Source organism: Sturnus vulgaris, chromosome 8, assembly GCF_052056855.1.
Source record: "Sturnus vulgaris isolate bStuVul1 chromosome 8, bStuVul1.hap1, whole genome shotgun sequence".
Lineage (NCBI taxonomy): Eukaryota > Metazoa > Chordata > Aves > Passeriformes > Sturnidae > Sturnus > Sturnus vulgaris.
The window spans coordinates 38,265,713-38,277,962 of record NC_142250.1 but is presented as its reverse complement, the minus strand read 5'-3'; the positions used below and the strand labels follow the sequence as shown (position 1 = coordinate 38,277,962).

The window sequence follows — 12,250 nt, the reverse complement described above, 5'->3', positions numbered from 1 at the left end:
CGGGGTGATTATCCCGGGGATTTTCCTGGGGGATTTTCCCGGGGATTCCGGGGGATTTTCTCGGGGATTCCGGGTTGATTTTCCCGGGGAATTCCGAGTGATTTTCTCGGGGATTCCGGGGGAATCTTCCAGGGGATTCGGGGCGGGTTTTCTCGGGGATTCCGGGGAGATGATCCCGGGGATTTCGGGGAGATTTTCTGGGGGATTCCTGGGGGATTTTCTCGGGGATTCCGCGGGGATTTTCCCGGGGATTCCCGGGGATTTTCTCTCGGATTTTTTTCCCCATTTTTTCAAGCATTTTTTCCCGCAATTTTCGTGGATTTTTCCCAAATTTTCCCCATTTCTCACTGATTTTTTTCCCCATTTCTCAATGATTTTTGCCCCAATTTATCAAAGATTTTTTTCCCCATTTCTCACTGATGTTTTTCTCCATTTTCCCCCCATTTCTCACTGATTTTTATCCCCCATTTTTCAATGATTTTTCCCCATTTCTCTCTGATTTTTTCCCCATTTCACCATGATGTTTTCCCCATTTCTCACTGATTTTTCCGTTGATTTTTCATGGATTTTTCCACCCATTTTTCGTGGATTTTTTCCCCATTTTTCCCCATTTCTCACTGATTTTTTCCCCCATTTCTCACTCCTTTTTCCCCATTTTTCCCCATTTCTCACTGATTTTTTCCGCCATTTTTCATGGATGTTTCCCCCAATTTTCATGGATATTTCCTGATTTTCCCCCCCATTTCTCACTGATATTTGCCCCCATTTCTCTCTGAATTATTCCCCCCATTTTTCATGCATTTTCCCGCCCATTAATCACTGATTTTTTCCCCATTTCTCACCGACTTTTCCCCCCATTTCTCACTGATTTTTATCCCCCACTTCTGACAGATTTTTCCCAATTTTTCGTTGATCTTTTTCCCCATTCCTCACCGATTTTTCCCCCATTTCTCTCTGATTTTTCCATCATTTTTCATGGCTTTTCCCCCCCATTTCTCACTGATTTTACCCCATTTCTCACTGATTTTATTAATGTTTGTATTTTTATTTCTAATTATGTTTATATTTATATTTATATTTATATTATTGTTTTGCATGTTTATGTTTATGTTTATGTTTATCTATGCAGGTTAACGTTTGTGCATGTTTATGTCTATGTTTATATTTATGCATATTTATTTTTATGCCGGCGAACGCGGGCAGGCGTTTTATGTAGACCCCTATCCGCCGGGGTCCTAGAGAGGCCGCCATCTTGAGCGTGTCTGGACTCTCAAAATGGCGGCTCGGGCGGCACCCCGGCTGACCTGCCAAAAATGGCGGCGGAAAGGGCGGGAAAAAATCAGGACCCCGGTGTGTAGGCATAAGATGCCTGATTACATCGCCGACGCCGATCCGCTCGCCGACAATTTTCCCGGATGTGTCAGAGCGTGCCGACAACGGCCGCGCGGTCCGCGGTGCCGCGGGCGTGAGGGCGCCGGCGGGCGCGGGCAGGCGTTTTACGTAGACGCCTATCCGCCGGGGTCCTAGAGAGGCCGCCATCTTGAGTGTGTCGGGACTCTCAAAATGGCGGCTCGGGCGGCACCCCGGCTGACCTGCCAAAAATGGCGGCAGAAAGGGCGGGAAAAAATCAGGACCCCGGTGTGTAGGCATAAGATGCCTGATTAAGTCGCCGACACCGATCCGCTCGCCGCCAATTTTCCCGGATGTTTCAGGGCGTGCCGACAACGGCCGCGCGGTCCGCGGTGCCGCGGGCGTGAGGGCGCCGGCGGGCGCGGGCAGGCGTTTTACGTAGACGCCTATCCGCCGGGGTCCTAGAGAGGCCGCCATCTTGAGTGTGTCGGGACTCTCAAAATGGCGGCTCGGGCGGCACCCCGGCTGACCTGCCAAAAATGGCGGCAGAAAGGGCGGGAAAAAATCAGGACCCCGGTGTGTAGGCATAAGATGCCTGATTAAGTCGCCGACACCGATCCGCTCGCCGCCAATTTTCCCGGATGTTTCAGGGCGTGCCGACAACGGCCGCGCGGTCCGTGGTGCCGCGGGTGTGAGGGCGCCGGCGGGCGCGGGCAGGCGTTTTACGTAAACGCCTATCCGCCGGGGTCCTAGAGAGGCCGCCATCTTGAGTGTGTCCGCACTCTCAAAATGGCGCCTCGGGCGGCACCCCGGCTGACCTGCCAAAAATGGCGGCAGAAAGGGCGGGAAAAAATCAGGACCCCGGTGTGTAGGCATAAGATGCCTGATTACATCGCCGACGCCGATCCGCTCGCCGCCAATTTTCCCGGACGTGTCAGAGTGTGCCGACAACGGCCGCGCGGTCCGCGCTGCCGCGGGCGTGAGGGCGCCGGCAGGCGCGGGCAGGCGTTTTATGTAGACGCCTATCCGCCGGGGTCCTAGAGAGGCCGCCATCTTGAGTGTGTCCGCAGGGCTGGGTCCCGGCCCGCGGGCCCTTCCGCCATCCTGAGAGGGGCACGGTGCAGTACCCGCCCGTGTCCACACGGCGGCAGCACTGCCGCCCAACTCAGCCCGGCACTGCCGCCCTGTCAGGGACAGACAGAGAAGGGAGAGAGTTCCAAGCACCAGAGTCCCCACCCGTCATAAAATCCTCTCAATGAACGCCCCAAAAAAACCCCGACCCAAACTAAAAATGCCCTGCCTCTGACCAAATGAAAAAAAAAACCTTTTCTATATAGAAATCATCTATTTTTTAATATTTAATTTATAGTCATAATCTAGACATATTTCATATATTCAATTTAATTGCTATTCTATTTATCATATATACAATATTATTTTATTATTCATTATATACATAGATTTATATTACTAATGGTATTTCTATTTTATGTATATCCATCTATATTTGTAGGTTCATAGTTTTTAATATTATTTCTTTAAAAGCTCTGCCTCTAACCAAATAGAAACAAAAAACTCGATTATTTTAAATTATATTTGAATATATTTTTTTATTTAGTTTTCATATTTATATCTGTAGATTTATATGTCTATATTGTGTATTCTATATTTATATACTATTTAACGTATTTTTTACTAGTATATTAATATACTATATGCTATTTACATTCTATTATAACATACCATTTAATATAACATATTAAAATCGATAAATTATTTATATTACATACTACATACATGTATTTTATATTTATGTTTATTTCTATATATTTATACTTACATATATATATGCATATATAGTTATAATAATTTTATGTCACTATCTATTTTTGCATATTTGTATATTTTTGCCTATATTATTTATATTATTTATTAAAAACCCTCCTCTAACCAAATAAAAAACAATAAAACATTCCTTTTAAAGTCTAAATATTTATATATTTCTATTTTCATAACAAAATATAATGTAATGTAATATATTTATATATTGGTTTCTTATATTTGCTTCTATATTTTTATTCTTTATCTTTTATATTTACAGTATCTATAAAAAAACCCTACCTCTATCCAAACACAAACCAATAAAACATTCCTTTTAGACTATATTTAGCTGTTTTTTAAGGTTCTGTTTTTCATGCATTCTACACCCACCCCTCCCTCTCAATGTTCTGGCACCCACCATGACCCCCCCCCCCATGCCCGACTCACCTGCTCCTCCAGCGCAGCCCGGCTCCCTCTCCCAGGGACCTTGGGGTGCCCCAAACCACGTCGGAGCCCCCCTCAGCCTTTTTTCCTCACCCCAAAGAAGGCACAGAACGACTCCAACTGCCCTGGACAGCAGCAGGGCACTTGACTGCAACCCCTCCCATGTGTCCATCCCACAGAAAGTGACTCTGCTGACACCAGAAAAGGGAGGGCAACCCCCACAAGGGCTGAAGTTCCTCCCCAGCCCTGCAGACACAGGGGACAAGGGGCAGAAAGGAGGAGGGGCAGCAGAGAAGACAAGGGAAGAAAATCAACATCAAGGTGCACGATGAAATGGAACCCCCCCTAAAAAAAAAAAAAAAAAAAAAAGAAGAAGAAAAATGAAAACGAAAAATAACCAAAAAACGAAAAGAAACCCCTGGCATGCTGGATGGGCAGCACAAGAGGGAGGGATTAAAAATGAACAGGGACAGTGTCCTGGTTTTGGGCAAATTTGGGGGAAAACCTCCAGAAGGAGCCCCCAGACAGCAAACCCCACGACTCCTCCCCCCCACCCCACCGGGTTCGGGAAGACTTTCCTCGGAGAAGAGTGGGAGAAAAAAACCTCTTTATTTAACAAGCAAGACACTCCCCAGCACAGGGAAAAAAGACAACACCAGCTGACAAAAAACTCTTTCACCGTTCTGAAGGGATGACGAGTTCAGTCTCTCTGGCGAGTGGTCGCCCAGTTATCAGTCTCTGGCGCTTGGGAATGGCTGCTGCAGGTGACAGAGTGTAGACTCCCGGTGTTTCTTGGGGTTTCCCAGGTCCCCGTCCGGAACAGGTTCAGATGGTATCCAGGAGAGGGAGGGGACGGGGTGGAAGAGAAAACAGTCCAGGGAAAAAGTTGGACTGCCTAGCTGAACTAACTAATAAGAAAAAAGCAAGGGCAGAGCGAAGGAAAGAAAAAGAGGCAGAAGCGAGCAAGCAGGCAAGCAAGCAAGCAAGCAGGCAAGCAAGCAAACCGAGCTAAAACCTCTCCTAAACATAGACCATGGGGGAGGTGAGCCGGCTGATAACAAGACAAAACAAAGCTTCACTCTCAGAGTCAGTCCTGGAAGCACAGGACATAATACCAAACATAATCAGGACACATGATTGGAGATAGAAACACCATAACATCACCCTAGGACAGACAGTGACCGGGACACAAGGTCCCACGGGAAACAACGGCACAGGGAGCACCACAGAGGCACAGAGAAGGACGGAGAAAAGACAGAGAGTGCCAAACACACAGCAAGGACTGAGGGGTACCATGACAAAGAGGGGAACCCAGGAGCCAGAGAGGAAGCGAGCACAGCCCGTGCGGGGCGGGCAAAGACGGGCAAGGAGCAGCACAGGCACGGAGACAGAGAGGCACGGCCAGCAGGACAGAGGCTCACCAGGAGAGGGGCACAGGAAGGGAGGAGCACCGGGCAGCGCTCCTTTAGGACAAGAATATTCACACACACAAGCAATTCCCTCATTTGCACCTCATTCTTATTTCACACACCGCCCCCCCCCCTCCCCCCCCCCCCCCCCAATAAAAAATTCAGCTCATAGCACAGGCAGCTCTGGCTTTTCCCTGCACAGTATTTCTACCAGGGACCTGGGCACAGCACGCGGTCGCGAGTCACCTGAATCAATCCTGATTTAACATTTCAAAGCTTCTCCTTCTGGCACTGCACCTTCTCAGACCCGGGCTGCCATGTTCCACTCCCCTCATGGCCAAATTCAAGAACAACTGTTGCCATTCTGCAGAGAATTCCCAATATGACTCACATGTTATCAGTGGGCAGAAAACTCTTTGGGCTTCAGTTCCACCTCTCACCTGTTCCACGTGGAGGGAGGACAGGCATTTGTCACACATCACAGCAGCAGTGATGGATCAAGGCTTGCTTTTTTTTTTTTTTTTTTTTTTTGATTGAATAAAAGGGTAAGAAAAAACAAACCAGGTCTCATACAAATGTCTTGAAACACCATTAAAGCTTTTTAAACCCAAGGAGACCATCGTGATTCCTGACTTCAGTCTTCTATTCATACTGGTTTTGGCATCATGAAATCAATCAGAGTCTTTAAAGAAATACTAAATCATCATGACTAAACCCCGGGCTCCTGGTCATTTGCACTTACAGCCCCTTGTAGGAAGCTCTCCAGCCTTTTTTTCCCATCCTACGTTGGACAGAGGATGGCTGTGAACCGCACGCCTCCGCACAAACAGTCCTGCCGGTTCCTCAAAAAGTTTAAAATGCCTGTGATAAAAATGATAGAAAGTAATACTGCCTCTCAGACTGTTCAAGAAATGGGAAGTTGGACTTTCAATGTCCCACTGAGAGATGCCAAATAAAAGCTTCCCCATGAGCTCGCACAGAGTAGTAACATTTCTTGGACGAAACTAAACTAAGATTTTTTTTTGACCAAACAAGATAGGTCTGTATGAGAACAGCTCAGGAGGCTTTCAGGGCTCGCAGTGATGCTGGCAGAGCACAGAACGTTAAAGATGAAGTCTTAACTCCCTGAATTAATGCCCTGTGGTAGCCAAAACTTTTTGCAAAGACACATAAGACTTGCTTCTCCTTGTTTCCGAGTTCCCAAGCCATCCTGTAATTCGTCACCTGCACTAGTGCAGACCAATCTGCCGTGGGCAAGGAACAGATCCGGCTCCTGAGCTCCAAGCCACGTGTCCCCGATGGAAACTCAAGTCAGGAATACAAAAACACCTGTGGAAGAAAGACGAGAGAAAAATCAGAAGACACAGATATTCTTCTATTTCCACACAGAAATACTGAGCCAAGCTGTTTACCTCTGGGACTCTGTTTTCAAACAGCTCCCCAACCCTGTTCCTAGATGGAAAACGTGGAGTGGCTTTGCCCATGCAAAGCCAATGAGCCTCCTCACAAGAAGGAACAAACCAGTTTCCTGCTAAATCAGACACCTGGAAATCTCACCTGTCACATGCTGTCATGGACCAGCAAGAGGGATCAGCATCCAGGCCCACGTGGACTTGTTCATTCCTGGCTTCTAATGCAGCAGGGACAACAGCACTGAAGGGAAATGATCACGTCTTCATTTAAAGAGAACCCAACTTCTTCATCAAAGCCATCACTGTCCTCGATCAGGACATCCACCATATCCAGGACATCTAATAAGTGAAGAAAAACATCAAAGCAAGAATCCAGACTAACAGGAAAAACAACAGACGTAGAATGCAACACTCCAGGAATACAAGGCATCTTTTTAATTCTTTTTAATAAAAAAAAAAAAAAATTAAAAAAAAGTATGAAAGCCACATTTGTCACACAATACAACGTTAAGTGCAACCCCTAAATTACAGCTGAACCTTCACTCTGCCTTTCAATGCTGCTGTCCAGCACGGAGCAGCTGTGGCTGCTCCTGGATCCCTGGATGTGTCCAAAGCCAGGCTGGACACTGGGGCTTGGAGCAGCCCGGGCTACTGAAAGGTGTCCCTGTTCATGGCAGGGCTGGAACTGGATGAGATTTAAGGAGCCTTGCCGGCCAAACCACTCTGGGATTCCATGACTCTGTCAACAGTCCCAGGCAGAAGGGCTAGATTTCCATTTGAGTTCAAAAACGCTGCTGCAAGAGCATGAAGAGAGATTTCAAATACCGTTCAAGTGGCACAACCACGGCAGAAATTACTTTCAGAGGTAAAGCGGCAACTTGGCAATTCCACTTCGACTTCTGATACCAAGAACACGTGGAGAGCTGAATCCTGGAGGGCCCTTACTTAACAGGATTGCCAGAGTTATCCATCCCCAGTTTGCTGATTAGGGCTAGAAAGTGTATCCCCAAGTCATGGAGTTGGGATGTTGACAGGTTACCACATACCATCAATGTGAGAGACGGGGATGCTGATGTTATCAGAGTCCTGTTTAAACAGAGCCACCTGGAGCGTGCTGGCTGCCTGAACCAGGTCTGCTGCCTTGTCAGTGTAGGGACAGGGGTTGGCCACCAGCTTCAGCAGGATCTGTCAGCAAAGGTGGGGAGAAAGGTAAGTGCACCTGCTGGCTGGCAAGTGCAGGGGAACCACACGGTACTGAGAACGACCACGTGCTGAAAGCTGGGCAGCTTTTATGAGGACAACTTCCATAGCACTTCTGCAGGATTCTGTCTACAGTTCCTGCTCTACAGGCCACACTGATGGAAAAACAAAAACCCACCACAACTTGGCACCTAGATTGCGACCACACACCGAGTACCTGGGCAGACCACAGTGGAGGCAAAGCACTGGGCATTCAACATCCTGAAGAGTAAACAGCAAGTGTCACCTTTCCTTGTCAAGGACCACCATCTACTGAGCTCTGATAATGTTGGCACCTAAAGAGGAGATCAAAGCTACCCACACCTACACCACTCTACCCTTACACCGACAATGCTGTAATAACAGCTGATCTTTTTGGATTTCATTTTCCTACAAATCATTTGGCTGCCCTCCCACTGAACACAAGAAGGATGCCACCTCCGTATAAAGAATCCCAAACAAGGCTTTTCTCAGAATTCATTCGCTGGTCTTTGACAGGTTTCTCAACAATAGCAACAAGACCTCCAGTTTCCACTAACACTATTCTTTGCATTTTTTTATCCAGCTGATTTGAACACCGTTACCTTTTCCAAAAACTGAATCACTGCTTCCTTCTGGTCTTCTTTTGTATTATCCAAGTGCTCCAGCCAAATTGAAAGCTCCTTCCACGTGTCCTCAAACGCTCCACTGTCACGTAAAACCTGTCCAGGAAACAAAGGAGGAGGTGTGTAAATAAACCTCAAAACACCTAAAATACAAAACCCCGAGGGATGCAGATCTTTTTCTATAGTTACCTTCATGCTTCCTTCTTTTAGGAACGAAAAGAAGAGCAGGTTGATGAGGAGTCGTATCTGCCGCTCTCCTCACCCTCAGTTCAAGAGGCTCACTAGGGGGACTTCAGCTGCATAGTGGACAATAAAAATCCTACTTCTGTAATTTCTGGAAAGCAGGTTATACTGCTTTCAGAGGGCCGTACAGCTTTCTATCATTACAGGCAGTTAAAAAAAAAAGAAAAAAGCACCTTCAAAATAGCCTGTAGGGGAGTTTTAGAAAACTACCGATGAAACAGAGGAAAATCATTGCTAAATTAAACCTGAATCAGGCTACTTGTACTTAAAGCAATCAGGCAGAGGGATGAACAGTCACATAAATGAGCAGTGGGCTGTGACCACAGCAAGGTCCAGAGAGAAGTGCAAGTTGCTGGGGGTGGTGAGGAAGACCAACAAGTCCCACACCCTAGAGACAGGCTTTGACGTGCCTAGAAACTTCCCCCCGCTTTCCTGCTCTCCAAATTCAGGCCCTGACTGCGAGCACCCAAACTCGGTGACCCCGAGCTCCAGCTCTACAAGCAAGAAAGGAGGAGGGAGAAGAGGAAGGAATCCGAGTGACACCAGGGTTCAGCTCCCTCCCCCTAAGGCCCAGCAAGAGAGGAAACCTTGCCCAGCTTCCCGACCCTGGCACCTACGTTGGACGACTGCAATTACACAGGATGAATCTGTGCCTTTGCTCCTCTCCACACATCAAATACAAGGAAGCCATCACAACTCATTTGTTCTACAGTTACTCCGTGTACAACACCAGCAGCTCTAAAAACAACTGCTGCTCACATCAATCTGACAGGGGAATTCATTTAAAGCAAGAAAACATGAAGGAAAAAGGATTCATTATAATATAAGCGACTATTTTTGGCAGGGTCTGGAAACAGAAATGCACCTGCAGCTCTCACAAAACCAGGCAGGAACAGAATGTGAAATCCAAAAACGAGCCTTCAGTTACATGGCACTGTGCAGAAAAGTAAGTCCTTACCATCTATTCTTAGCAGCCTTTCTGCTGACGGAACTGCCCCAACTTCCCTGTTCCTGCTTTCCCTTCAGAGAAAATGCAAAGGACTGAAGTGGAAAGTGGACACAGGAACAAGTCAAGCAGTCCATGTTCCCACCTGGCAAAAGAATCCAAAACCATCAGAAAAACGGCACATTTTGAGCAGCTTTCGGTTGAGACATTCATTGCTGGGAGACCAAGTGAACCTGCCTTTAATCCCTTGCAAGGATCAAGGGCCACTAAACCCGAATTCAGTCACTGTAACTGGATTTTTTTCTTGGCAGGACAGTCTGGTTGCATTTATTCCTTATTCCTAGGGGTAAATCTCTACCCCTACTTAGGTAACTAAAGGATGTCCTCTTTGAATAAGGTGCTAAAAACAGCGGCCTCTGGTGTCTGGTGGACTTCGAGCTGACCAGCTTTTTCTCAAAAGTCAAATAACTAATTTAAATATGCAGAGGGGGATGCTAATTTTCAAGACAAAAAGTACTCCTTGCATCAAAGCTGGTATCAGACAATAACAGAGAGGACTACTCTGCAGGGCCAGAGGAAACCGGAGAAGACTTATGAAAGGCTAGAGTGCTGAAGTACAGATTAAAGAAACGCTGATAAAAAGTAAAAATCCAAAGCAATATCTTCTTGATCAATGTCAAGACCTTTGCAGGCACCAACTGCACTGATTTATTACAGTATCAGAATTCATTCAGCCTCGGGGGGGTGCGTAAACACGACAGACATTTTCTTTGCTCTTTCATCAACTGCTGCAGTGAAGTCCGTTCACAGCATTGATTTCTGTCAAATATTTCGTTACTAGCCGGTTATCTGACAGCAAATTTCAACAAGAGTCACAGGAAAGGAGACTGGTGACCACACAATCCTGCAGCAAAGGTAACTGCTTCAAGAAAAAATCGTACAATCCTGAAATTTCAGGCCAGTGGGATAGAGCGAATATCCTGATATTTCAATTCCAAAGCTTACCTTAATGGTCTCGGGCTCCGGGGCTTGGAGGGGGGGTCGGTTCGGAAGGGCCGCCTCCGGAGGAGGGGATCCCGGGGGGAGTCAGGGGCCCGGGGAGGGGGGCGAGGCGGAGGGAGAGGAAAAAGAGGAAGATGAGGAGGAGGAAGAAGGGGGAGAGGGTTTGAGAGGAGGGGAAGCCCAAATCCGTGCTGTGTGCGGAGCTCCGACAGCACGCTGCAGCCCGCAGCTCAGTGTGAGCACGGGGCAGAGGAGGCGATTTCTGGGCATTCAATCACCCTGAGGCGGGCCCGGCACCGCCCCTGCAGCACCGTCCCCAGCACAGCTCGGTACCGCTCCGGGATCACCCGGCCCCGCCCCCGGTGCCGCCTGGGACCACTGGGGACCGCCCCTAAAGCACCGCCCCGGCCCCGCCCGGTCCCGTCCCCGGGACCTCCGTGCCCCGCCTCGCCAAGCCCCGGCTCCGCCCCGAGCCTGCCCGGGCTGCGCCGGGACCATCGCTGGCGGCCCCGCCCCTCTTCCCCGGGCCGAAGCGGGCTGAAGGAGATGTCCGCACGATTGGAAACGCCGCCGAAAATCGCACCCGTGGGATCGGTGTCGGCGTCGTGCGCAGGCATCCCACTAGAGCGAGCGGGCTCCTTGCTGTGCCACCCTCCTTTTGCAGCCAGAGTTAGAAGGTCGGGGAGCGACACCCGAGCCGCCATCTTGGGAGAGGCAGGCGCGCAGTACCGCGCTCTGCCCACAGGGTGGCGCTTGGGAGACAGGCAAGGGATGGAATCAAGGAGTGTCCCAATCCTTGAGGAAATCCCCCGGAATGAACGCCCCAAAAAACCCCGACCAGAGCTGAGAAACCTCCTGCCTCTGTATGAGTGCAAAGGGTGTGCAAGGAGTGTGCAAATAGTGTGCATTAGCAATCGATCGGCAGGCATTGGCAATCGACCGCCGATCTAATCGATCGGCAGGCATTGGCAATCGATCGCCGATCGAATCGATCGGCAGGCATTGGCAATCGATCGCCGAGCTAATCGATCGGCAGGCATTGGCAATCGATCGCCGAGCTAATCGATCGGCAGGCACGATCAATCGATCGCCGATATAATCGATCGGCAGGCATTGGCAATCGATCGCCGATATAATCGATCGGCAGGCATTAGCAATCGATCGCCGATCTAATCGATCGGCAGGCGCGATCAATCGATCGCCGATGTAATCGATCGGCAGGCATTAGCAATCGATCGCCGATATAATCGATCGGCAGGCGCGATCAATCGATCGCCGATATAATCGATCGGCAGGCGCGATCAATCGATCGCCGATCGAATCGATCGGCAGGCATTAGCAATCGATCGCCGATCTAATCGATCGGCAGGCGCGATCAATCGATCGCCGATCTAATCGATCGGCAGGCATTAGCAATCGATCGCCGATATAATCGATCGGCAGGCGCGATCAATCGATCGCCGATCTAATCGATCGGCAGGCATTAGCAATCGATCGCCGATCTAATCGATCGGCAGGCATTAGCAATCGATCGCCGATCTAATCGATCGGCAGGCGCGATCAATCGATCGCCGATCTAATCCATAGGCACGCATTAGCTATCGATCGCCGATCTGATTTTTCCCGCCATTTTTCATGGATTTTTTCCCCCATTTCTTACTGATTTTTCCCCAATTTTTCATGCATTTTTTCCCGCAATTTTCGTGGATTTTTTCCCATATTTTCCCCATTTCTAACTGATTTTTTTCCCACATTTCTCAATGATTTGTTTCCCCAATT

General features: G+C 48.5%; 1 protein-coding gene across 3 annotated transcripts; it reads right to left on the bottom strand.

Moving 5' to 3' along the window:
• Positions 1 to 5,514: 5,514 nt before the first annotated feature.
• LOC148223074 (nucleolar pre-ribosomal-associated protein 1-like) lies at positions 5,515 to 10,706 on the bottom strand. Of its 3 annotated transcripts, XM_088169505.1 has the most exons (7): positions 10,475 to 10,614; positions 8,470 to 8,576; positions 8,260 to 8,376; positions 7,483 to 7,621; positions 6,582 to 6,775; positions 6,249 to 6,353; positions 5,515 to 5,885 (listed from the first exon to the last, which is right to left on the bottom strand). In XM_088169505.1, the coding sequence occupies exons 2-5, from the start codon at positions 8,473 to 8,475 to the stop codon at positions 6,642 to 6,644; spliced, it is 396 nt and encodes a 131-aa protein (XP_088025631.1). In that variant the 5' UTR covers positions 8,476 to 8,576; positions 10,475 to 10,614; the 3' UTR covers positions 5,515 to 5,885; positions 6,249 to 6,353; positions 6,582 to 6,641. The 3 variants fall into 3 exon arrangements, with proteins under 3 accessions (XP_088025631.1, XP_088025630.1, XP_088025629.1); XM_088169504.1 differs by having other exon boundaries at positions 8,470 to 10,706; XM_088169503.1 differs by lacking the exon at positions 10,475 to 10,614 and having other exon boundaries at positions 5,751 to 5,885; positions 8,260 to 8,610.
• Between the last annotated feature and the right edge of the window lie 1,544 nt (positions 10,707 to 12,250).